Genomic DNA, 23,216 nt, shown 5'->3' with positions numbered 1-23,216 from the left:
AGGTTTGCAGATGATAAATACATAGGAAGAGGGACAGGTAGTATTGAGGAAGCAAGGAGTCTGCAGAAGGATTTAGACACATTAGGAGGGTGGGCAAAGAAGTGGCAGATGGAGTACAACATGGGAAAGTGTAAGGTCATGCACTATGGTAAGAAGAATAGAGGCATGGACTATTTTCTAAATGGGAGAAGTCTGAAGTGCAAAGAGACTTAGGAGGTCTAGTCCAAGATTCTCTCAAGGTAAACTTGTAGGTTGAGTCAGGAAGACAAATGCAATGATAGCTTTTATTTTGAGAGGATTGCATGTAAAAGCAGATGTACTTCTGAGGCTCTATAAGGCCTCATTTGGAATATTGTGTAAGATTTTGGGCCCCATATCTCAGGAAAAATGTGCTGGCTCTCAATTGGATTCAGAAGAGGTTCATGAGAATGGTCCCAAGACTGAAAATCTTAACATATAAAGAATGTTTGAGAATGCTGGGTCTATACTTGGTGGAGCTTAGAAGGATCCCGGGGGTTACTTGAAACTTACAGAATACTCAATGACCTGGACAAAATAGATGTTGGGAAGGTTTTTCCATTGGTAGAAGAGACTAGAATCCGAGGACATAGCCTTAGAGTAAAGGGAAGACCTTTGAGTAGGGAGATAAGGAGAAACTTCTTCAGCCAGAATGTGGTGAATTCATGGAATTCATTGCCACAGAAGACTGTGGAGGCCAGGTCATTGAGTATATTTAGGATGGAGATAGATAGGTTCTTGATTGTCAAGGAGACCAAGGGTTATGGGGAAAAAGTGGGAAAATGAGTTGAGAAACTTATAAGGCATTATTGAATCCCGGAGCAGACTCGATGGGCTGAATGGATTAATTTCTGCTCCTATGTCTTATGGTCTTATTCTAATTAAGATGTAGCTCAAAGCTACAGATACTACAACTATTTCATTCAAGTCTATATATCAAGTTTTTTTTGCTAATTATTTGCTGTTCATTTTTTAGAGCTTACTAGTATACAACTCAAAGCATTACTTTTAGACTGAAATTATTAATCAGACAATGGGAAGATTTAGTTGGCCCAATGAAAGTTATGCACACTAGTCAAAGTATTGATGATGACATCTCACAGTTTTATGGAAGAGGCACAACGTTATTAAGTGTCCTTCAGACACCTAGGTGGCCTCTGGCATGCCTTCCCTGGCATGCAGAACTCTGGCACTGGAAGCCCCTTTTGCCAAGAGCTGCCAACCAATCAGAGCCCATTAGTGTCACTGGGAGTGGTGATAGCTTTCAGTAATGAACCCACAAGAACCAGCATGGTGCCCCAGGCCAAAGTTGAGTTAGGATGGGATGGAGGTTACAGGGTAGGAATCATTAAGAGAGGTAAAGGTAGAGGGTGACTCTCACACCTCCTCCCTTGATATCCTGAATGTCTAATAACAAGGATACCCCTCTCTGTTTTTGGTGCTTATATCTGTCAAAAAATGAAATCAATGGATTTACTTTCATTTTAATGATTTTCAAGACAGTAATTTAATTCCGAATTTGAAATAGCAACTATCAATCAGTTGAGCAGTTGAGCTTTACATATAATTGCATTCCCTTCATTACTTGATTGATTTTTCGGAAGTGCTTTAGGTTTATGGGTATATAAAGCATGGCATTACCAACTTTGATTCACACTCGCTTTGGGTTTTTGTGATTGGAAGAACTTTCCCCAATGTGCATGAAGTAGAGCATTGTGGCTCATTGCTGTGTCAGATATAGACCAGATAATCCTGTTATTCTTCTTCAGTTATCTGTCTGAGACAGGCCTGACTGAGCGCCATGACAGCTCTTCCACAAACAGGGCAAGGAGGCAGGTCCCAAATGCAACCCAACCATGATGGGGATATAACACTCTCCGTTGGCACCAATCTGTTTTTCCATTTGGCAAACTTGCACCCTCACCCCAAGAAGTCCACGTTTCTGCGAGACATGCACTTTAAATGTACATTGTAGCTTGGAACTATGTATGGTGATGGCAGAGGCTCCCATTTTCTTTGGTTGACAGGGAATCTCAACTCGCTCTTCTTGCCCACAATTGTTTTGGAAGGATTTTCTGATTTATTCGCAACCTGCTTGGCCTCTATATGAATGCACCTTCCTTGGCCATCAAGTCCTGGAGTGGGACTTGAATCCAGAGCCTCTTGCTCAGAGTCAGGAACATTACTCACTAGTCCACAGGATCCCCTTAATTTTGTGCAGAGAACCTTTTTTTCCTATCCTTTTCTGAAGATGCTGACTCAAAAAGTTGTATATTTTCATGAAGGAAATTCAAGTGGCCACTCTTTTTTAGCATCTGATCTATTTCCCAGACTCATGATCTGATCTGCAAGGCTTATAATTCAGTACTGAGTAAACTGACTGTTTCTTTCCCCCCTTTTTATTCCAGGGTCCTGCAGCACCACTTTGACAAAGGTTATCTGTCTGTCTGTCTGTCTGTCTGTCTGTCTATCTATCTATCTATCTATCTATCTATCTATCTATCTATCTATCTATCTATCTATCTGTCTATCTATCTGTCTATCTATCTATCTATCTATCTATCTATCTATCTGTCTATCTATCTATCTATCTATCTTTCTATCTATCTCAGTATAGGACAGGGACTGAAGATCCATTGGAAACTGGGCAAAGCATTTAACAAGTAACCCATTGAATAATCCTTTTCTTACTACTGTTCGCTCTCAACATTACTGTCTGGCCTTTTACAGTGCTGATGGGCTAAGATATGTAAGTGCTATAATATAATGTCATGAAGTGCTCCATTTGAGGACTTCATTTCAAGCTAACTGTGCACAATAAAATAAAACAAAGAACTACAGATGCTGGAGATCTGAAACAAGAAAGGAAATTGCTGGAGAAGCTCAGCTGGTCTGTCAGCAAATATGGAGAGAGGGACCACACCATTTCTTCTGAAGAAAGGTCGCTGAACTCAAAATATTAAGTCTGTTTATGCCAGACTTGCTGAGTTTCTCCAAAAATTTCTGTTTTTATTTACTGTGAATGTCTGGCAACATCTTATAAAGCAAAGAAGCATGCATGGTAATGTTATAATTTTATTTGACTCCATTTTAAAACAAATCTTGGGATCTTTATTTGCAAGATGTAGAGAGTTCCTTAGGCTGCTTCGCTTACGTGAAGAAATTGGGTCAGCAATTATGCTTAAAGACTTCAGATGCTGCATGATTTATTTAATAAGTTTAAGTGCAGCTAAAGGGATAATGTGTATAATCAGATATTCCCATTTATTGGCTAGACTCTCAGCAGTTTACAGCTATATTTGATAAAGATAAGTGCTTTGTTATGGTTGCAAAATAACTCCACTGCACACTAGCTAATCTGCTTGATAGAGTTGATGCTGAAGAACTGTATACGCATGGACAAGAAGCCTGTCAAAATGACAGAACTGGCTCAGCAACGATTCTAAAGAAAAGCTTAACTACATTTTGTAATCAAACTCCTGACAGAATAGATAGTGTTTTTTTTTGTGGTTTGATAATATTACTGTCAGTATGCCAAGGAGATTTGTAGATGTGATGGTTGTGTTTATTTGAGCACATTCCTGTCAATGCAAGAACTGACAGTACCAGTAAATGGGTAACTGAGATCCCAAAGATTTGCGTGCTCCATAGTAAAAACAACATGAATTTTTGCAATGATACCATTCCTGTATCTGGAGAATTTTCTTTTAACTTAGCTGGTGATTCTGAATCCAGTTCGAAAAATAATTTTGAGTTTTTACAATTGCCGCAGACAAGATCAGCAAAACATTATATTCATTGTATATTTCGCTAAACGTAACATTATTTCCTTCAGAAGTTAAAAATCACACATCACCAGGTTATAGTCCAACAAGTTTAATTGAAAGCACTAGCTTTTGGAGCACTGCTCCTTCATCAGGTGGTTGTGGAGTATAAGGTTGTAAGACACAGAATTTATAGCAAAAGTTACAGTTGTAATATAACTGAAATTATACATTGAAAAATACTTTGATTGTTTGTTAAGTCTCTCATCTGTTAGAATGATCATGTTAGTTTCATTTCTTTCATGTGTATATCACAAAACTTTTTAAGAAAGTTACGTTCTCAATTGAACTTTCACAATTGCTGGCAGCCCAGATAATGTGTTGAAGGTGTTAGCCCCCTGTGTGCTGCTATCTGTGCATAATGTTTAGACTGATTCTAATCTAAAAAATGAATTAACAGAATCTTATATGGATTCATGCAGTTTTGAGCAAAGTACAATGTAACTCTGCAAGCACAAATTCACCCCACAAACGTATATGTGTATATGTGTATATGTGTGTGTTTGTGTGTGTGGTGGGGTTGTGAGTGTCTGTGAGAGAGAGTATATGTGTGTGTGAGTGTAAAGGGGTCTAAGTCTGTGAGAGGGTGCATGTATGAGTGTGGGAGTGTATATGTAGGTGTGTGTGTGTGTGTGTGTGTGTATAGTGCAATGGTGGTCACCTGTAGTGTGACATGAACCCAAGGTCCCGGTTGAGGCCATCCCTACAGGTACCAAAGAATTGTCAATAAGAACCTGAAAGATGAAATTCTATTTAAGGATCAAAAACCAGAATTCCACCTCTGACAACACTTCGAAGAACAACATTGCTGAAGAATCGAACTCTGGACACTTCCAGAGGCAGACACTGTTGGTGGAATCATGATCAAGTTCCATCATTCATTGGGTAACAGCAAGTTGGGTTGTGACGCTTAACTTGAGAGGTCTTACTTTGGTTGCTACATGCAGTAAAGTTTAAATGTTTCAGTATTTGATTGTCTATGAGACTTCTTAATAAGTAGCTGAATTAAAGGTAACTTGTGGTGATGTACCCACAACACATTCATTCCAGAAACCAGTCAAGTGAATCTGTTTTGATTTGCTTCCACTACCGTTCTTAGGTTAGGAATCCAAAATCTTATGCTATGTCCAGAAATAGTCTGACTGAAGTCCAGTAGAGCTGCAATAAAACTGCTGTACTTTTATTCTCAATTCTCCTTGCAAAAAAGGTACTAACACTGCATTTGCCATCCAAATAACCCATTGCATATGCACACTAACATTTTGTGCTTTGTGTACCTTGTTACCTTATTGGCGAGAGACTCTTACTATGAGGCTGGTACCTAATCCTGTTTATTTGCATGTTACTTGGTCTCAAATTGTCTAAAATATACTAGAATATACAGGGCTATGAAATTGTCCTGAATACGCTGTATAAATTCATCTTCAAGGCTATATTTGCTGATCTGTTTTAGCTACTCGACATGAAGAATCCATGCATTCAGACATCATATTATGTTATATTATATTAAAGGAATTGGAATGTAAGAACATTGAAAATATATTCACTGGAGTTTTCACCAGTAGCTACCAGAACTCTGGAAAAAGATCAATGGAAGTTCGTAGGCATGAGATTTTCAATGAAAGTAAAACAGAAATTGCTGGAGAAAATCATCTCTGCATCTGTGCAGAGAAAGCAGAGTAAACATTTTGAGTCCAGTGGACCCTTCAGGTCTGCTGAGTTTCTCTAGCAATTTCTGTGTTTGGTTTAGATTTCCAGCAATGACTCAAATATAATGAACAAAGAATAAAACAGCACAGGAACAGGCCCTTTGGCCCTCCAAGCCTGCGCTGCCACATTTTGCCCTTCTATATTACAACTCTCTTCACTTACAGGATCAGTTTCCCTCTACTCCCTTCTTAGTCATGTATTCGTCCAGTTGCTCCTTGAATGCTGCTGCTGTGTCTGCTTCCACCACCACCTCTGGCAACACATTCCAGGCACTCACCGTCCTACGTGTGAGAAATTTGCTTCACACATCTCTTTTAAACTTCCCCCCCCTCACACCTTGGACCTGTATTCCATAGTAATTGACTCCTCCATCCTGGAAAAAAAAGCCTCATACTTTTCACTTTATCTATGCCATTCATAATCTTTTCAATTTCTATTAAGTCGCTTCTCAACCTCCTATGTTCTAATGAAAACAAATCCAGTTTATCCCACTTTTCTTCACAGCTAAAATCCCCCATACCAGGCAACATCCTAGTAAACCTTTTCTATACCTTCTCCAGAGCATCCACATCCTTCTGGTAGTGTGGTGACCAGAACTGTATGCAATAATTAATGTTCTATAATGTTGCAGCATAACTTGTCTGTCCATTTACTCATTGCCCCTCACAATGAAGGCAATATATTTAGTATGAAGCTTGGAGCTGATTCTTGGCCACTTTCATGATGGACATAATTGCATTGCGTTCAATTAAGTAAAAAAGTTTTGAAGATTGTTTTTCTATTTGTGCATATATATTTTCTAATCTTTCAATGAAATATTAACATTATAACTGTTGTATAGAATTGGAAGGTAATCAAAGTCACTGGTAGGGAATGGATTACTATTTCTCAATGTTCTAGTGATTCATATCAAATGTAATTTTTAGAGCAGTAGATTGGGAGGAAATGTTAATCTCATTAAACCAGACTGTGTTTAAATTCAGATCCAAGAGATGAAAGGACAACGTGCTGGCCCACTGCCACCCGAAAGTCAGCTGCATGATGATGTTTCAAGATGATATGCGTCTTTTAAATTTTGAACACTTTATCCCAGTCTTAACTTTAAGTAGCAATAATTACATTTCAAGCAGCAGAAGACAATTATCTTTTAGCCTGTGAAAGGAAGACTACGATCAATGCAATCCTTTGATCATGATGTTATTGCCTGATTGTAGATTGCTGTAATTGAAGGAGGATTCCTTTCTGGATCAGTCAAAACTCATGAAACACTAATGAAAACTTTGAAAAATCTGCACTTAACAGCACCTCTGATGTGATCGAATGGGGAATATGTCGCTGTACCATTATACATGTTCATAGGTTTCATACTGTGCCTTGAAGGTTTTGTCAAGTTCTAAGTGGAAAAAAAGTAATATATTTCAGCCCTGAAATTCCCAGTCAGCTCTGCCACAGTACACAGTCATTTTGTGTTAGCACACATCACAGCATTGAGCATGTCAGCCAGGATGCTTGATTTGTGGTGCCCCTTGACTATCAGTTGTTGAAAATCAATGGGAAAAAAATTGGGAGGTCTGTAAGTCAGAATAAAGATCTATCTTATATGTATTAAATTCAGGTGTGGGAATTTCAATGATGATTCATTCCAGGCGCCTGGAGGTTTTTTGCTCCTGTAAGTGGTGCTGTGATTGTATTTTCAATGATCAAGGTACCATGCTGTGTGACATTGGTTTCTCACAAGTCACTCAAAGTGCTTCTGAATTTTATTTTCATTGCTATATTCTTTCTCATTACTGAAACGTCTATCCGATGCATTGCTATGGAGGTCCCTCAGCTTGACTGCATAAATTCAGCAGGCGAACCATAATAACACTGCAGAACCTTGGCACAAATATGTATCCCTCTATAGTTATCTAAAAGAAAATAAGATGACGGAGAGAAGGAAAATTAATAATTGACATAAATGCAAAGGAGCTAAGAAGTGTGGAAACGGAAAAGGAGACAGTAGAAAAACATGAATTGCAAGGGTTGTTTGGAGAGCTGCTGTATTCACCAAGTATGCAACATCACACACACAAAAAAAGACTATTTAACTGTAAATTTATGGGAAAGTTTTCATCTTTACAGCCTGGGAATAAAGCATTGTTTGTGTGAAGCCAAGAGAGAAAAACATTTTGGAGAAGAACTCTTGTGGTAAAATTACTATCGGAAGGAAACTCATGAAAACAGGGCGAGTATTGTTCAGTTACTGTCATGCAATCTCTTGATGAGATGTTTTTGCTCTGTTCTCTATCTAAATGATGCTTAATGTGGTAAAACACAAAAATCTATCCATATCATTTTAAGCAAGATAATCTTTCTCAGACTTCAGATCTCCAAAATGCCCTAATTAAAATCTCCCCTGGATCCTAATCTCTCATTCTTTCCTTGCTACTTTTTGAATCTGGCCTAGTGATGGAGGCTTTCCTCTCCAACAGGTAGCCAGCCTGTTAATCTATTGGACTGTTGTGGGGAAACCGTACATCCAAAAATGGTGATGCGGTTACGTCATTAAATTTAACAGGACCAGCGGGAAAAAGATTATAGGTAACCAGTGGGATGCATAGAGAGGTCAGGGTTCAGGGGAACATTGCTGATAGTTCTGGAAAAAAATCAGGAGCTGGGCCAACACTGATGGGACCAGCTGAAAAGGTTTAGAAGTGGAGTGGGTTACAGGGAAATCCAAGAATTTGGATTGGGTGAAGAAAAGGTTTCTGGAGGACATGACGGGCAGTTCGTTAACCAGAGAGATTATTGAAATGACCTCAGATTACAGATTGGCAGAGTGAAAGATATCTGATTGCTGGGGGGGGGGGGGGGGGGGGGGGGGTTAATAGGTGGTTCGTAATCATTATTCTATATTTGATCTTCTGGTCAATGATGAGGTCGTGGTGCACACTGCTGGCTGCAATTGAAACTGCATCCACCTTTACATGTAATACCCCTTAGGGACTTGCTGTTATGCAGCCTTAGCAAAGAGATCATGATAAGGTGCAGACGTTTTGAGGTCACACTGTCTTTAATGTCAACTGTACAAGCTCCATCCCATGAGGTCTAACAGGCTTGTACAGACATGCAGAGGTTTGAAAAATATAGTAGTTAAATATTTGAAAAATATTATTTTTATTCAAAGCCTTTTATTGACTCATTGAGTTTATGTAACATTTAATTAAATATCGATAGAATTATTGTTGAGAAAAAAAATACATTTATCGAAGCTTTAAACTTTGCACTCTTCAGGACATTTTGCAAGAATACAAATTCAAGGGAAAAACAGAATCCAGCTTGTATGAAAGGAGGATTATGCTTAGGAGTCCTTCATAGTTTTGCTGCTAAGTGCAAGAGCTGCCAGCCTCAGTCTTCCTCAGCTGGGATACTCCTCCCAGTCAGAAGCCCTTGTGACCAATTAGCTACCAGATAGCCAAAAATTCCAGCAGGCTTCCAGAGCCAAACAGGGCCCAGAATTCTCCCTGCTGAATCCCTAACACTTTTGAACTTAGTCTGAAGATGGGACAATTCTGCCTCTAGAAAATATATCAAAAGCAAGTAGGCCATTCAGCCTATTCTGTCTATGCCAACTGAGAAATAATTATTTCTCAAAAAGAACTAAACTTTGCAGCCAGGGACTTTGCTGCTACATCTCTAATGGAAAAAATAGGTTCCAGGCTTTGCACAATGCCCTCTGCTGCATTGGATCTGGGCTTCTCTTTGCTCTTCAGCACCGGCAGAAAGGGTTTGGCAAGCTTGCCAGTGTACCAAGCGTCTTGGTGTGCATGAACATCAGCCTTTTTATGTACATTGCCCTGCATTCCAACCATGTCATTGTCCTTCATGGAGATCACACATTACCCACTGACCTACCATGTGCAGATCCTGGTTTTATACTTGTCTCTCAGTAATGGTCTGTCCAAGAATGCACCCTCAACACTGTCATGGGTTTGCTCTTCATCATTCTTCTGGCTGCATTGAGGTTGTCCTTGGTTTGCCCATAGATCTTTGGAATTGAAAGCAAAATACAAAGTGGAATGAATATGTTGGGTATGGGAAGGAGGGGAGGGAGGTAAACAATAGATGCATAGTCACATTATTTTTAGTTTTCACCATATTTTAGAATAATAATGAGGAGCAAGTTGAGAAGGGGCGTAAGATAATCACTCACAGTTACCTTGAATAGCTTTGGTGGCATATGATGCCAAAGCCCAACCCCTGCACCCATAATTGACATCATCGTCTCCTCTATGGGAATGAGTGGATACAATCATATCAGCCTCCTGCTAGGTTACTGAGTCGCCATGATGTTGCAGGCCTTGCTGTCCTGAGAAGACAGATGTCTCATGTCACGTTAGATTATATCTGGCTGATGTCCCTGCTATTGCTGAACAACTGGAGGCATTAGAAGGCAGCGGAATAGGATGTGAGGCTGGAAACACTGGATGGTGTGTGACAGTGGGGTGGAATATGTGAATATAAGAAATGAATCCTGAGTGCCAGTGAGTGCTGCTGGGTGAATGATGCCAGTGCGGTTCTTTGAGAGCTTGGTGTCTCTTGGGATGGACTGGACATATCATTTTTGGATTTATTCACTGACCTCGATGACCCTTGTGAGGTTATTAAACTTCTCAGGGGCCAATTTCAGGCATTGACCTCCCCACTTCCTCTCTCTTTTGAGGCTGTGGGCTTCTGAACGAAACATGGCCTCCATCCTGGAGTCCAGCTGAATAGCTACTACTTTCATGGTAGCATCAGGAAATCAAATCTCTTGTACATTGTGCATATCTGCTCATCTTCATTCTCACAGACTCAATGATTGGTAGATGTTTCTCACTAATGCAGTTTTTCTTCAGTAGAAATGGCAACCTTTAACAACCATAGAGGCTAGCTGGGCATCATGTAACCATGCATGTCATTAAATCCCACTGTGCAGGCAGCCAGAAGTAAGGCAGACATTCAAACTTGTGCTACAACCTGTCAATAAGGAGGCAGCACAAAATGGACATGCCTACCTCAAAGGCTAGCATATCACAAACTTCACACCCAAAGCTACACTAGTCAAATTTTTAGCTCCTAACTTCTGGAAAGCAGCATTATGTAGATTTGTCTTCTTAAAATAAAGGATTTCAAATTTCAGAAGTCGGGGTCATCAGCAGATATAGGATTACACTTTGTCCAATCTGGTTGAAAGCTCATGGTCTCAGTTTTTAAGTGCACTCTAAATTGACAACCCCAATGAATGCATCGAATTTTGATGTTGCAGAAGTTTGACAACAAAATAATTAACATTATTTTGATCATATTAATTTAATAATTAATGACTTTTAATTGTTTGTGTCTCTTGATTGCCTGAGCTGAAAATTGAGAAATCCACGATCTGATGGGATACATGATAGGCTATTAAAAGGGTTAACAATCACACAACACCAGGTTATAGTCCAACATGTTTATTTGGAAGCACTAGCTTTCGGAGCACTGCTCCACCCGTGAAGGAGTGCCACTCTGAAAGCTATTGCTTCCATATAAACCTGTTGGACTATAACCTGGTGTTGTGTGATTTTTAACTTTGTACACCCCAGTCCAACAGCAGCACCTCCAAGTCATGGATATTAAAAGAAGTATCTACAGAGATCTTGGATATACTGGTAGTAATATTTGAAGTGTCTTTCGAGGTTTGGAAAACTACAAATATAATTTAAAAAGGTAAAGTGACAAAATAGATAACCAAAGGCCAGTTAGCTTAACATCGGTTATTGGGGAAATATAAGAGCTCATTGTAAAGGATGTAATAGCACAGCATATTGATATACATAATATGATGAAATAGAGTCAGCATGACTTCATGAATGGAAATCACATCTGACAAATTTGTTAGAATTATTTGAAGAGGTAACAGGCGTGTTTGATAAAAAGGAAGCAGTGCATGTAATATATTTGAATTTGCAGGAGGCATTCATTAAGGTATCACCCATTAGGCCACTTAATAAAGTAAGAGCCCAGTATGCTGGAGGTAGTATATTAGCATGGATAGAAGATTGGCTAATTGATAGAAGACAGATTGGGATGGGGGCAATTTTGGGCAACCTGTAATTAGTGGATTCACGATTATTTACAATATATATTAAATATTGGGATGAGGAAAGTAAATGTATTCTACCCAACTTTGCAGATGACACAAAAATAGGTGGGAAGGCAAATTGTGAGGATGCCACAAAATCTCTCCAGAGGGATTTTGACAGTTTGAGCAGTGGACAAAAGCTTGGCAGATGGAATATAATGTGAAGAAATGTGAGATTATGCAATTTCGCAGGATAAATAGAGAAAGACTGCAGAAAGCTACAGCACAGAGGGATTTGTGAGTCATAAAACACAATTTTAACATTTTATAGAGAAGGCAAATGGAATGTTGGCCTTTATTTCAAAAGGACTAGAGTTCAAAAATGGAGAAGTATTGCTCAAATGATATAAGGCACTAGACTGCACATGGAATAGTGTGAAGAGTTTGGTCCTTTTATCTAACGAAAGATATATTGGCACTGGAAACAGACCAAAGAAGGTTCACTGGTCCCAGATATGGAGAGACTGTTCTTATTAGGAGAAGTGAGCAGTTTGGACATATACTCATTGGAATTTAGAAGAATGAGATTAGAGGCAAAAAGGTTGATTCCTTATTGAGAAAGACCAGGACTAGAGGGCATAGTCTCAGAATAAGTGATCACTGATTTATGCTGAAAATGTGTTGCTGGATGCTGAAAATCATCCAGGGCTTCATCAAGGCTTATGCCCGAAACGTCGAATTTCCTGTTCCTTGGATGCTGCCTGACCTGCTGCGCTTTTCCAGCAACACATTTTCAGCTCTGATCTCCAGCACCTGCAGACCTCACATTCTCCTCCATCACTGATTTATGACAGAGATGAGGAAGATTTGTTTTCCAACAGACAGTAGTGAATCTGTAGAATCCTTTACCACGGAGGGCTGTAAAGGTGGATTTTGAAGTATATTCAAAGCTGAGATAGAGAATTTTTTAATCAGGAAGAGAATCAAACATTATAAGGATTAGGCAGTGAAGTGTAGTTGAGAATTATCAGATCAACCATGAGCTCATTGAATGGAGGAGCTCCCATGTCTTAGGGTCTAACCTCACCCTTGTGTGAATATGATGATTGATCTAAACTGTTATTTGTTTATCTTTAAGTGATAAGTAATTGTAAAAATAACAAGCAAAACATGCTTCCTACCTACACAAATGTGAATTCCATTGAGAAAACAGGTAATTTTACTTAGTTGTGAAAAAAGTGACAACGGGGTTCATTAATCGCAACTTTATACATTGATGAGTTCTGAACCACACCTCTCATATCACTTATGTGCACACATTGTTGGCAGTTGTTTTTAAGAAGTGCTGTGGCTCCAAAGATTATATGTAGTATTGAAAAAAAGCTTTTTTGTTAATTTCTGGGGCTCTATGCATACAAACGGGCATTGTAGAGTGAAGAGGAGTGACTTTGCATTGAAATTATTTTTTATAAAAAGAACTGCCTTTGAACTTACGTTGTGTACATTTGAGCTCTTGACAATTTCTATTCTAGGATTTTCTGTAAATCGAAATTGCTTATGTGAGATTTCCTTTCCCCTTTTTCTTTCAGGTACCTTTTTGCTTACATGACATAGTGCTCAATGCAGCCGTTAATAAAAGGGTGAGGCTCTAAGCTTCTGTTTGTGTGGACACTACCACGTGTACGCTATTCTATGTTCCATTGCACGAGACGTAACTAATGAATCATGAGTTCTCCAATACGCCCAGGTGAGTAGTGTAAAGTTTACATTTCTCTTTTTTGCTGTACTGAAATGGATTTTAAATCTGCTGATGTGTTCCAAGTAATTTAACTGATGGTTTTCTTACTGAAGCTTTACTTTGACAGCAATTTGACCTGATTTGCTTGGTTGGGAGCTGACGGACGTATGTGAGAATGTAGTTAGAAGCTTGACAATAATCCATGGTGTCATATTCTCTATTTGGGGTAAACAAAAGTGAGCTTCAATGATAGAAAAGTTGTTGTAAGATAAATAATAATTATAAAGCCATGTTTAATTAAGTTTTACAGCAGTTTAGTTAAGATGGACAAATTGTTGCTCAGAAAATAGATTTGTATGAATCGTACATTAATGCAAGTGTTAAGTATTGCTCAGTCAATATGACTTAATTACAATTTGTTTATGCATCAGTGGATGCACAGGGCATTCCCTTCGTTTACACCTAGATGTATGTCTAGTATTATTTCTGATGACAAGTAATTATTTATTTCATTCATTGAATGTCACAAAATAGTGTCTTTATTGCAAGTCAACTTTAAAAAGGTGTGCAGAACAAGCCTCAATGTAAAAGTGGAGAAAACAGTTATAAAATTGAGCATGTTCATTATGTTTGTCAATATATTTTCAGTAGAAGTTCTGGTGTTGCAGCAGCAACTTTTGTATTTGTATCATGTTTCAAGTTTTAAACTTTAATATAGGAATGGAATATATGCAGCAAATAACCATGTAAAGGGATGATTAAATGTTTGACTATTGCTAATTAATTGTACATAGTTACCATATTTTTTCTCTTTCTCTTTATAAGAGCTTATGGACTTAGTAATTGATCTTGATAAACATCAGTTATTCAGTCTAGTAAATGCTTAAACATGTTCAAAACAGTGTCACTAATTTACAAACATTCAATTGAGAAATTACCTCTGTACTGATTTGGGACTTCAATCAGAGAACAGCTATACAAAACATTGCAATCTGTTAAATGCTTTGCCTCCCATTAATTCTGCTCTAGGGGGCCCATTTTTAAGGTTGGAGGAGATTTTGAAAATACATGGTGACAAATCTTTTACACAGAGGGTGGTTTGCATGTGAAATGAACTTCCTGAGAAGTGGTGGATACGGGCACAATTACAATGTTTAAAATACATTTGGATAAGCACATGAACGGGAAAGATTTGGAGGGATATGGTCGAGGAGCAGGCAGGTGGAATTAGTTTAGTTTGGGATCATGTTCAGCATGGACTGGTTGGACAGAAATATCTATTTCTGTGCTGTATGACTCTATACGAGTTAAGAAGATAGTGTGATCTGTAAAAAGGAATGTTATCATGTTCGTTCCAATTAATATCTGTGATCTTATGGTAGCTTCTGAGCAATGTAAAGATCCTGAATTCACATCACTTTGTAGGAAGTTCTGAAACTGAACAGAAAACAAAATCTGGTAGTTTCTGCCTAACACATACGAGCTGATTATTAAATAAAAACTAGAAGAACTGCGGATGCTGTAAATCAGAAACAACAACAAAAATTGCTGGAACCAAAAGCTCTGTTATGGTTCTGGTGACCTTTCCTCAGTTCTGAACGTTAACTCTGATTTCTCTCCACAGTTGCTGCCAGACCTGCTCAGCTTTTCCAGCAATTTCTGTTTTCGATACACATAAGCTGTTGGATTGTTTTCAAATCTACCTTTCATGAACGGTATTTTGAGAAGAGAATTAGTTACTCACATCTAGTATGGCCTAAGTGCGACTTCTAATGTTCTCAGTGCAACTCCACATTGACAACAAATATTGGTTTTGTCAGTGTTGCTTTTTTGTCTTTCGAGTATTATAACTCTTCTTACAATGGCAGTTGTATCAGAGTGATGCCCGAGTGTGAAGGAAAACAATTGCTTCACGCTTAGAAATTACTTCAACTATCCTAGAGCTGTGTCCTTGATGTAAGTGAGCAGCAAAATGACACAGACCCTCTAAAATTACAGAACTATTACATGAGGTGGTTCATTTGACTCAAAATCTTGTTGCCCTCTGTCCAACAGACAATGGCTGCAAAACTTAATGGCCTTGTAAAGAGAGATTATGATGATTATAATTAACCAATATCCATTGCTTACAATCTAACAGCATGTAAACGTTGTGCTGTCTGATCATTTGAATGATGAGAAGGTGTCAATTGCATAAAAGGTGCTGTTGAGAAACAGCCTGCTTGTTCAGGGCACATCATGAGAGGCTCCCATAGTTTAAAGCTAACCTGCATCTCTTAATGTGGAGATTCATTTTGACTGGAGCAGGTGCTGGAGGTCATTCGAGAAGTTGACCTGCAAAGACACAAGCATGGAAAAAGGGAAAAGAAAGCAGTTCTCCAAACTGATGCTGAACTGAGACGTTGTCATCGACCCAGACAGAAATTGTGAAAGCAGTGGGATCCGATAATTATGATAGTCAATTCTGCGAGGCTGGCCTGGACAATCTAAATGCAGTGTCCTTGTCAGAGCGGAGAACAGCAATAGCCCCATAATCTGTCAAGGGTTGATGGCTTCTCCCTTTTCCTGTTCACAGCTCCAAGCTGTTCAGCTATCTGGGAGTGAATCATATGGTTGTTGCCAGGTAGAAGGCCTTTGTCATCATTAACTGGTCAGTAGTCCACAGACCATTCAACTACTTTTTATCAGCAAAATCTCCATGTGTACACAGTTCTTGGCTCCAGCTCATCTTCAAATTGCAATTGAAATGTTTCTAATGGGATTTTGTCCTTTCTTATATAAGGAGATGAAAACAGTATGAATACTCTAGATGTGGTCTCTCTGATGACCTGGGCCACTATAATAAAAAGTATCTATTTTAAAATTCTACTTCACACAAAATAAACAACAATATTCCATTGCTTTCCAAATCACTTGCTGCACTTAAATACTAACCTTTTGTCATTCATGTACCAATATACTCAGATCTCTCATTGCTACAGAGTTCTGTAATCCTTTCCTATTTAAACAATATGCAGCTTTTCTGTTCTTCTCCCAAAGTGGATACATTCATATTTTCACATGTATACCCCATCGTTCAAACTATGGCCCACTCATTTAATCTCTCTATGTCTGTTAGCAGATTCTATACCTCTCAGGACAAGTTATTTTCCTGTGTGCCTTGTTGTCATCAGCAAATGCAGCAACCATAAATTCAGTTGCATTGCCTTTAATCTTAATATTATTCTGCTAAAATCAGCATGAATGGTATTTGCTGTTTTGGGAATAACAACAAAACAAGTGGCTTTTCTTGGAAAAACATGTGCCTAATTCTAGGGGTCACATAAGCCAAACATTGCATGTTACTCATCGACACAGTTTCCTTTCACTTGCACTGCATGTCCCAAGCTTGATATATGCAAGAACTGTGTATTGCTCACTCCTACCATTATTATCATTGGCAGATGCGCCTGTTACAGGGGGATTGGTGAGGATTTTGCTGGGCTTAGAGGGTTTCCATTATAGGGAAGGCTGTATACGCTGGGGCTTTTTCACTTGGAGTGTCAGAGACTGAAGGGTGACCTTATAGAGGTATATAAAATCCTGAGGGGCATTGATAAGGCAAATAGCCTTTTTCCCAGGGTAGGAGAGTCCAGAACCAGAGGACAGGTTTAAGGTGAGAGGAGAAAGATTTAAAAGTGACCTGAAGGGTAACATTTTTCTGCAGAGGATGGTGCATGCCAGAGGAACTGGTTGAGGCAGGTTACAACATTTAAAAGGTATCTGGATGGGTATATGAATAGGAAGGATTTAGAGGGATAAGGCCAGATGCTGGCAAATGGGACTAGGTCAGATTGGGTTGTCTGATTGGACCAAAGGGTCTATTTCCATGCTGTATGACTCTATGATTCTATGACAAGATCATGTAGATTGTTTTTCTTGGATTGGTTGTCTCACCACCTGTTGAAGGGCGAGTCTGGCAGCTTTAGATTTATAGTTAATGCTCCCATTAGTTGACAATGGTGCAGGGTCTTTTCTGTTGCTAAATGTGTGTTCTGCTGTGCGGGGTAAGAGAGAGTATTAGTTGAGCATTGAGATTCAAAGTGACACCGTGGACAATAAATCAGTTTTGCCTTCCAACTGATCTGTCTACTCCATATTCTTCGGATGGGATGCCTACCGTGTTTGCTGACTCCTGCACCAATACTGGCGATTCAGGCCACAAGTAAACATGTGTTTTTGATGCCATTCTGCTGATCCATGGGTCATACTTGTAGCCTCAAGTAAATGTGGTCAAAGTTCAGTTTCTCCCTCTTCTTCCCTTTTAATTGTGGACCAATCTGCTGTATTTTCTTTGTACATTTTCCATTGCTCATGTCAAATTGCTTGTTTGTCTAAAAAATACATTGAAGTAGTCCTGGATTATTTATGAGACAGCAGAAGGCTAAAAATTATATGCTATTTAGTAAATTATTTAATTTTGTCCACTGATTTGTGTGTCAGACTAATACTGTAATTTTAAAATTCTGCATGCATTAAGGTGGCCTTGTAGACAGTGAGTTGATTAAATCAGACATTAAAGGAAAAAGTTCTTTCTTTATTCCAGAAGGAACACACCTCCTACATGATTTTCAGTAGTCATTATTATTCAGGAAGAACCGTTTTACATTTATTTTAGGTAACACATTTGTTCTGCTTTCTTTTCTGTTCAGAATTCTGCATTTATTTTTAGAACATTGCACTTTGTTCTGATTCTTCTTGTTGACTCTGGAGAATTCAGAACTGATTCCCAGTGTTGACTCTTTGTTCTGTTCTATTATGTTGTTTCTATTCGGACTTAGCATTTGTTAAGCCAAGTTCTTCATCAGGAATTAATGATCGATTGTCAGGCAACTCTATACTAACGCTTTACTCAGCCATGCACTTATATGGTAATAATAAGTAATGCAGTATTTTCTGTTCTGAGGTAGAGGCTGATTTAAGTAAAAGGTGCAGTGTATTTATTTAACTAGCTTGACTTATTTGAGCATTAGAGATGCTGGGGTGTTTGTGTGACTGCTGTTACTTGATAGAAGAAAGCTCCTTTCTATCCAATTCCACCGCAATTAAAGCTGAACGTAACCAGGGTAGTGTAGGCTGTGTGAAGACAGTAACCCCTGGAGACTTGAGGTATATTCAGCAATGTACTTCCTTTAAATTAGATCAGATACCTGCTGTGCTGCTTGCATCCACACAGCAAAGCTGGGTTTAAATTCTGTTTCACTGTGTCCTTGTGGAACACCTTGCAGCGAAGAGAGTATGGGTAGACAAAAGGAGGTGCCTGAGAAGTAAAGGCGATCAAAAGAGAACAGGACAATTGAAAGGGGGAGGATCATTCTTTTTCCTCCAAAAATATACTTTTGTAAGATTTGTGAAAATACGATTCAAAACATTTCTTTTATACTGCAATATTGGCAATAAAATTCAACTTTTCTGCATACAGTATGGTGCACGCAAAACAATTGAAACAGTCTTAATATTTACAATGAACATTCCATGTCAGGACCCATGTAACTTCAGGAGCACAGCTTTCAAATTGGCAATTACAGAAAGTGCAATAGATTATTTTACTAAACATCACTTTCCAAGGTTCAATTACTCCTAAATTTCATCAAGTATGTTCTGTGTGAGGGACACAGCTGAAGGGCGTTTCCAGTTTCCAGTCCTTTCTATACCATGATGAAGGGTCTTATATAGCTACCTTTGTAAATTGTGCCACTGCATTGACTGCCCAAAGCTTTAGAGTGTCCCTTGTCACAGAGTCCTGCACCAGAATTCAGTTTTGGAGAACTCTTGTCACCAGAAAACCAGCAAATCTGGGGGAGAGCTGATCTTTGACTCAGTGTGCATCCCTGGGAACAGTCAAGCCAGCATAAAGTCCTGTGCAGACAGAGCATAAAGAGCTGCTTGGGATGAATTTCAGGAAGTACCACTGCATCCCTCTCCAGGCCAGCTTTTGCAATGGTACAATGCTCAAGAAAGTGGTTAACATCTTTTCTCTAGCACAACCACTGAGGACAATGTGTAGAATGGACAACAACCCAGACCAGTAGTAAGAATATAATCTGAAGGGTTTCTCACCACCAGTCAAACCATTGGGTGCTTGTTCGTAAGGTCTAGTGATGAGAGTTTTTGCCAAATGACTTTGACAGTCTACTCGGGGAACCATCTGTCAGGATCTACCATCTCCTTTTCCTGCAGGGCCTTGAGAACCTTATATATAGAAACAGAGAAAATCAAAGTAGGAAAAGGTCTTTCAGCACTTTGAACCTGCTCTATTATTCAATATGAGCATGGCTGGTCATCCTATTCAGTACCCTTTTCATGCATTCTTCCCATTCCCTTTAGCCGTATGAACAATGTTTAACTCCTTCTTGAAAACATTCAATGTTTTGGCCTCAACTACTTTCTGTGGTAGAAAATTCCACAGCCTCACCATTCTCTGGGGAAGAAATATCTCTTCATCTCCATCCTAAATGGTCTAGCCTGGTTCTGTGTTCCCTGGTCATTGGGAACATCCTTCCTCTATTTACTTTAACTAGTCCCGTTAAAATGTTTCAGATTTGTATGATATCCCCACCCCAACCACCACCACCATTCTTGTAAACTTCAGTAAGAAGGATTCTGCTGAAAAGTGTGAAGTTGATCAAGAGGGCTATAAACATATCCAAAGAGGACTGGTGTGATCTGTTCCTTCAGCTTCACGTTTGGGAAGTTTGCTTTAGAAATTCTTTAAAACGTCACTTTACGGGCTGCTGTTAGGTCATATGGAAGGCAGGTTTTCTGGAATGCACCTGGTTGATTCAATAAAGCTCAATTTTGTCTTGAGTCTTGAAATAGACAACAGATTTTTATGGCATTTGTAAATAAGGCACCTTACCTCAGTTCAGACATAGGCACTTGACATTTGTATTTTAGTTGTTATCAATATGTTGGAACCATATTTCTCATGGAGAATATGCACACATGTCACATGCCATGTTAGAGCTTAACCACCCATTTTGTACTTGTAAAGTAACCATGTCATCAACAAACTTCTAGACATATATTTTCTGCAAATACATTTATTTATCACTGCATAACAAATTTTTTTGGAAGCTGCTTGTGGTTTTAAAATACACTATTAGAAAGCCAGACTTCAGAATAATTTGTGCATATTTATGAATGATTCCGCATTTTGATTGTTTCTCTATCACCTCATTTGAAGTCAGTTTCATATAAACTGAAGAAACTGTTTGCATTACACTGTTTTCAGCTTTTTCTCCTCAAAACGCTTCATCAGAAAACTTTGAACATGTATTTAAATACCATTTATAATTCATGCCTGTAAATTAATAAAGATGGTCCAATATTTTCAACTGACCATTTTTATTTATGCTGGTTTAAGTTATACAGGCGCATGTCAGTTTTTGCTCATCGGCCAGGCTATCAGGCTTCTTTTAGTTTATCACAGAATACAGCAACAGAGTATAGCTTTCTGATATCAGTGGTTCACCAGGAACAGCTGATATTAGAAAATGAAATCTAAGTTAGAAAACCTGTTCACATTTGTAAAATATATGCTCGCAGTGGATAAGTGTGTCACTGTAGGCTAGAGGGCAGAATGATAATAGCACAACAGGCAAAATCTATTTTAAATCCACATTTCTCATTTTAACCAACCTCAATGACCCAGCCCTCTTATGTCAGACCATTATAAAAATCCTATCCCTTTCTGCATATACATTGCAGTAGGTTGTCATAGTGCATTAGATGTACCTCTAACAATATTTACAGTTGTCAACATCATGTATTTCTAAGTTGATTCATTAACATTCAATAACCATGACAAATTATTTTCAGAGTGATTAACAAATGCATGCATCAACATATGTTTCATGGACTACAAAAGTTTCTTAATTAGTCATCTCTCTTTCACACCTATATATTACATTAGTATCAATACTTTAATTTTATTGGCTAGTGTTGCTCCAACTTACAGGTCTGGAAAATTTAAGTATGTTTTTAAGAATATTGAAAATGTTGAATTATAAAGTTGGATCTGTATCTGCATATATTTCCAAATCTTTTTTTCAAATTGTCTTTTTCAACGATTGTTAACAATCATAGAGGAGAGATGTAACACTTTTACATTATATTTTATTATACCAATGTCTTATTCAATAATTTTCAGTTATATTCTCTGAACTTTCTTGTTGGTTTTGGTTTGATGAGATATTATAGTGTTGTGGGGAAAATCATCTGCCTCAGAGTGAGAGTTAGGGTTCAACAACAGAGTTTATTGTACAAGGAAATACCGGAGCTCCGGGGAGAGAATGACACGAACATCACAGGGGTCAGCTGTGAGCCTTCTCTCAATCCGGAACACATGTCAAGATATTTTGTGATATAATAGGTCAGTGATGAGGTTATTGTCTCTGTAATATAGTTTGTTTGTTGTAAACATTGCAGAATCATAGTTTTGATGCAGTCATTGTCAGTTCCAGCACAGCCGTTGTTCATTTCGGTGTGGTCGATGTCAGTTTCAGCGCAGACATCGTCAATTTCAATGCCTGCATAGAAGTCCATTGCTGTAGTAATGGGCGCTATTCGCTCTTCCTGAGAAGGACGATTACTGCAGCCTTGGCTATTAGCACTTTGTATTGAGTCCGTATCAAACAGTTAGCATTCCTATCAAAGGTGTAGACTGGACTCAGACACTTTGGGGGTAGTGTACGCTACTCATGTGTACTCTCTCCCTCACCCACCTTAAACAATCAAGTTGTAAGTGCATTGTGCTGGCATTCTGGTGGCCCCAGGCAGTATCTGTGTTTGCTCTGCTGTCCCTCTCCATGTTGTAGTCTGGCAGCCATCTTGTGTGGCAGTGGTCCAACTTATGGCTCAGCGGCCATCTTGTGTGTCTGTGTGCCTAGTGTCACCCTGCCCAGTGCCATCTCCCACTTCAATAATCATTTTAATATGTGCAAAAAACAAAATTCAAGTTGCATACACTACAAATACCAGTGTATATCTCTGCTTAGATAGGTAGTCTGTATGTCCCAATGACACTAAGATTGTATTCAACACCAGATCACTTTGGTCTGACAAGAATGCAGCGAGCTGCACTGATTTTCATGGTGGGAATTATTGCCATCTAACTTCTTGATGGATGGGAATTTGGACTGCAGTAGAGACATGGTGGATTGAGGCTTTAAATAGATACAAATACATGGAAATGAATTCATTATTGCTCAATGGTGAGATTCTGAATTCATTTATGGCTTGAAGAGAAATTGGAATTTTTTTTAAAGTGAGTATCAGATTTTCTTACTCATGCCCACATTTTCTCACCTTCTTTGTCATTGCTTGCACCACACCAGGGAGGAAAAAAAACTCCATGATTGGCAAGTTCCATTAGAACAGGTTCCTGTTACTTTTATATCTTCACTATCTGCATAGTGATAATTTAAGAAGTTATGAAAGTAAAGGCATTTTGCCTTCCCTACAGAGGTAGTAGTCAGGAGAAGTAGTTCACTGATCTACCAGAAAACATATAAGATATTTATTCTATGGATCAATTGATCAAACATTCAGCAGGCTCCCAGGATGGGTGAAATATCCGTTACACTAATTTGAAGAATGAAAATGATCTTGAATTTGTAGGGTGATCCAATCTACCAGAAAACCAGTCCAATGAGGAAGAGAAAGATTGACCCTAATGATTCTTTTATAATTTCTCTAGATATAATGCTTGAAAGAAATCTTTCAACAATGGCCACTGCAAACAAATAAGAAGCAAAAGAAATTTATTCTCATGTGATATTTTGAATATATTCAAAATTCA

The 23,216-nt window shown here is 38.6% G+C and overlaps 1 protein-coding gene across 5 annotated transcripts in view; it reads left to right on the top strand.

Annotated features, from left to right (window-relative positions):
- Positions 1-23,216, top strand: part of LOC132815678 (histone deacetylase 9-like) — a 766,519-nt gene that overhangs the window by 31,932 nt on the left and 711,371 nt on the right. For 4 of the 5 annotated variants that reach the window (XM_060824717.1, XM_060824724.1, XM_060824716.1 and 1 more), the window contains exon 2: positions 13,227-13,384. The exons of the other annotated variant lie outside the window; for it this stretch is intronic. In XM_060824717.1, the coding sequence (XP_060680700.1) occupies positions 13,363-13,384 (22 nt within the window). In that variant the 5' untranslated portion in view covers positions 13,227-13,362. The remainder of the gene's footprint in view (positions 1-13,226; positions 13,385-23,216) is intronic. 5 annotated transcript variants of the gene reach the window in all.

The sequence above is a fragment of the Hemiscyllium ocellatum genome, chromosome 5 (assembly GCF_020745735.1).
Source record: "Hemiscyllium ocellatum isolate sHemOce1 chromosome 5, sHemOce1.pat.X.cur, whole genome shotgun sequence".
Classification (NCBI taxonomy): domain Eukaryota; kingdom Metazoa; phylum Chordata; class Chondrichthyes; order Orectolobiformes; family Hemiscylliidae; genus Hemiscyllium; species Hemiscyllium ocellatum.
Note: the sequence above shows the minus strand (reverse complement) of the source record. Positions and strands in the feature narration are given on the sequence as shown.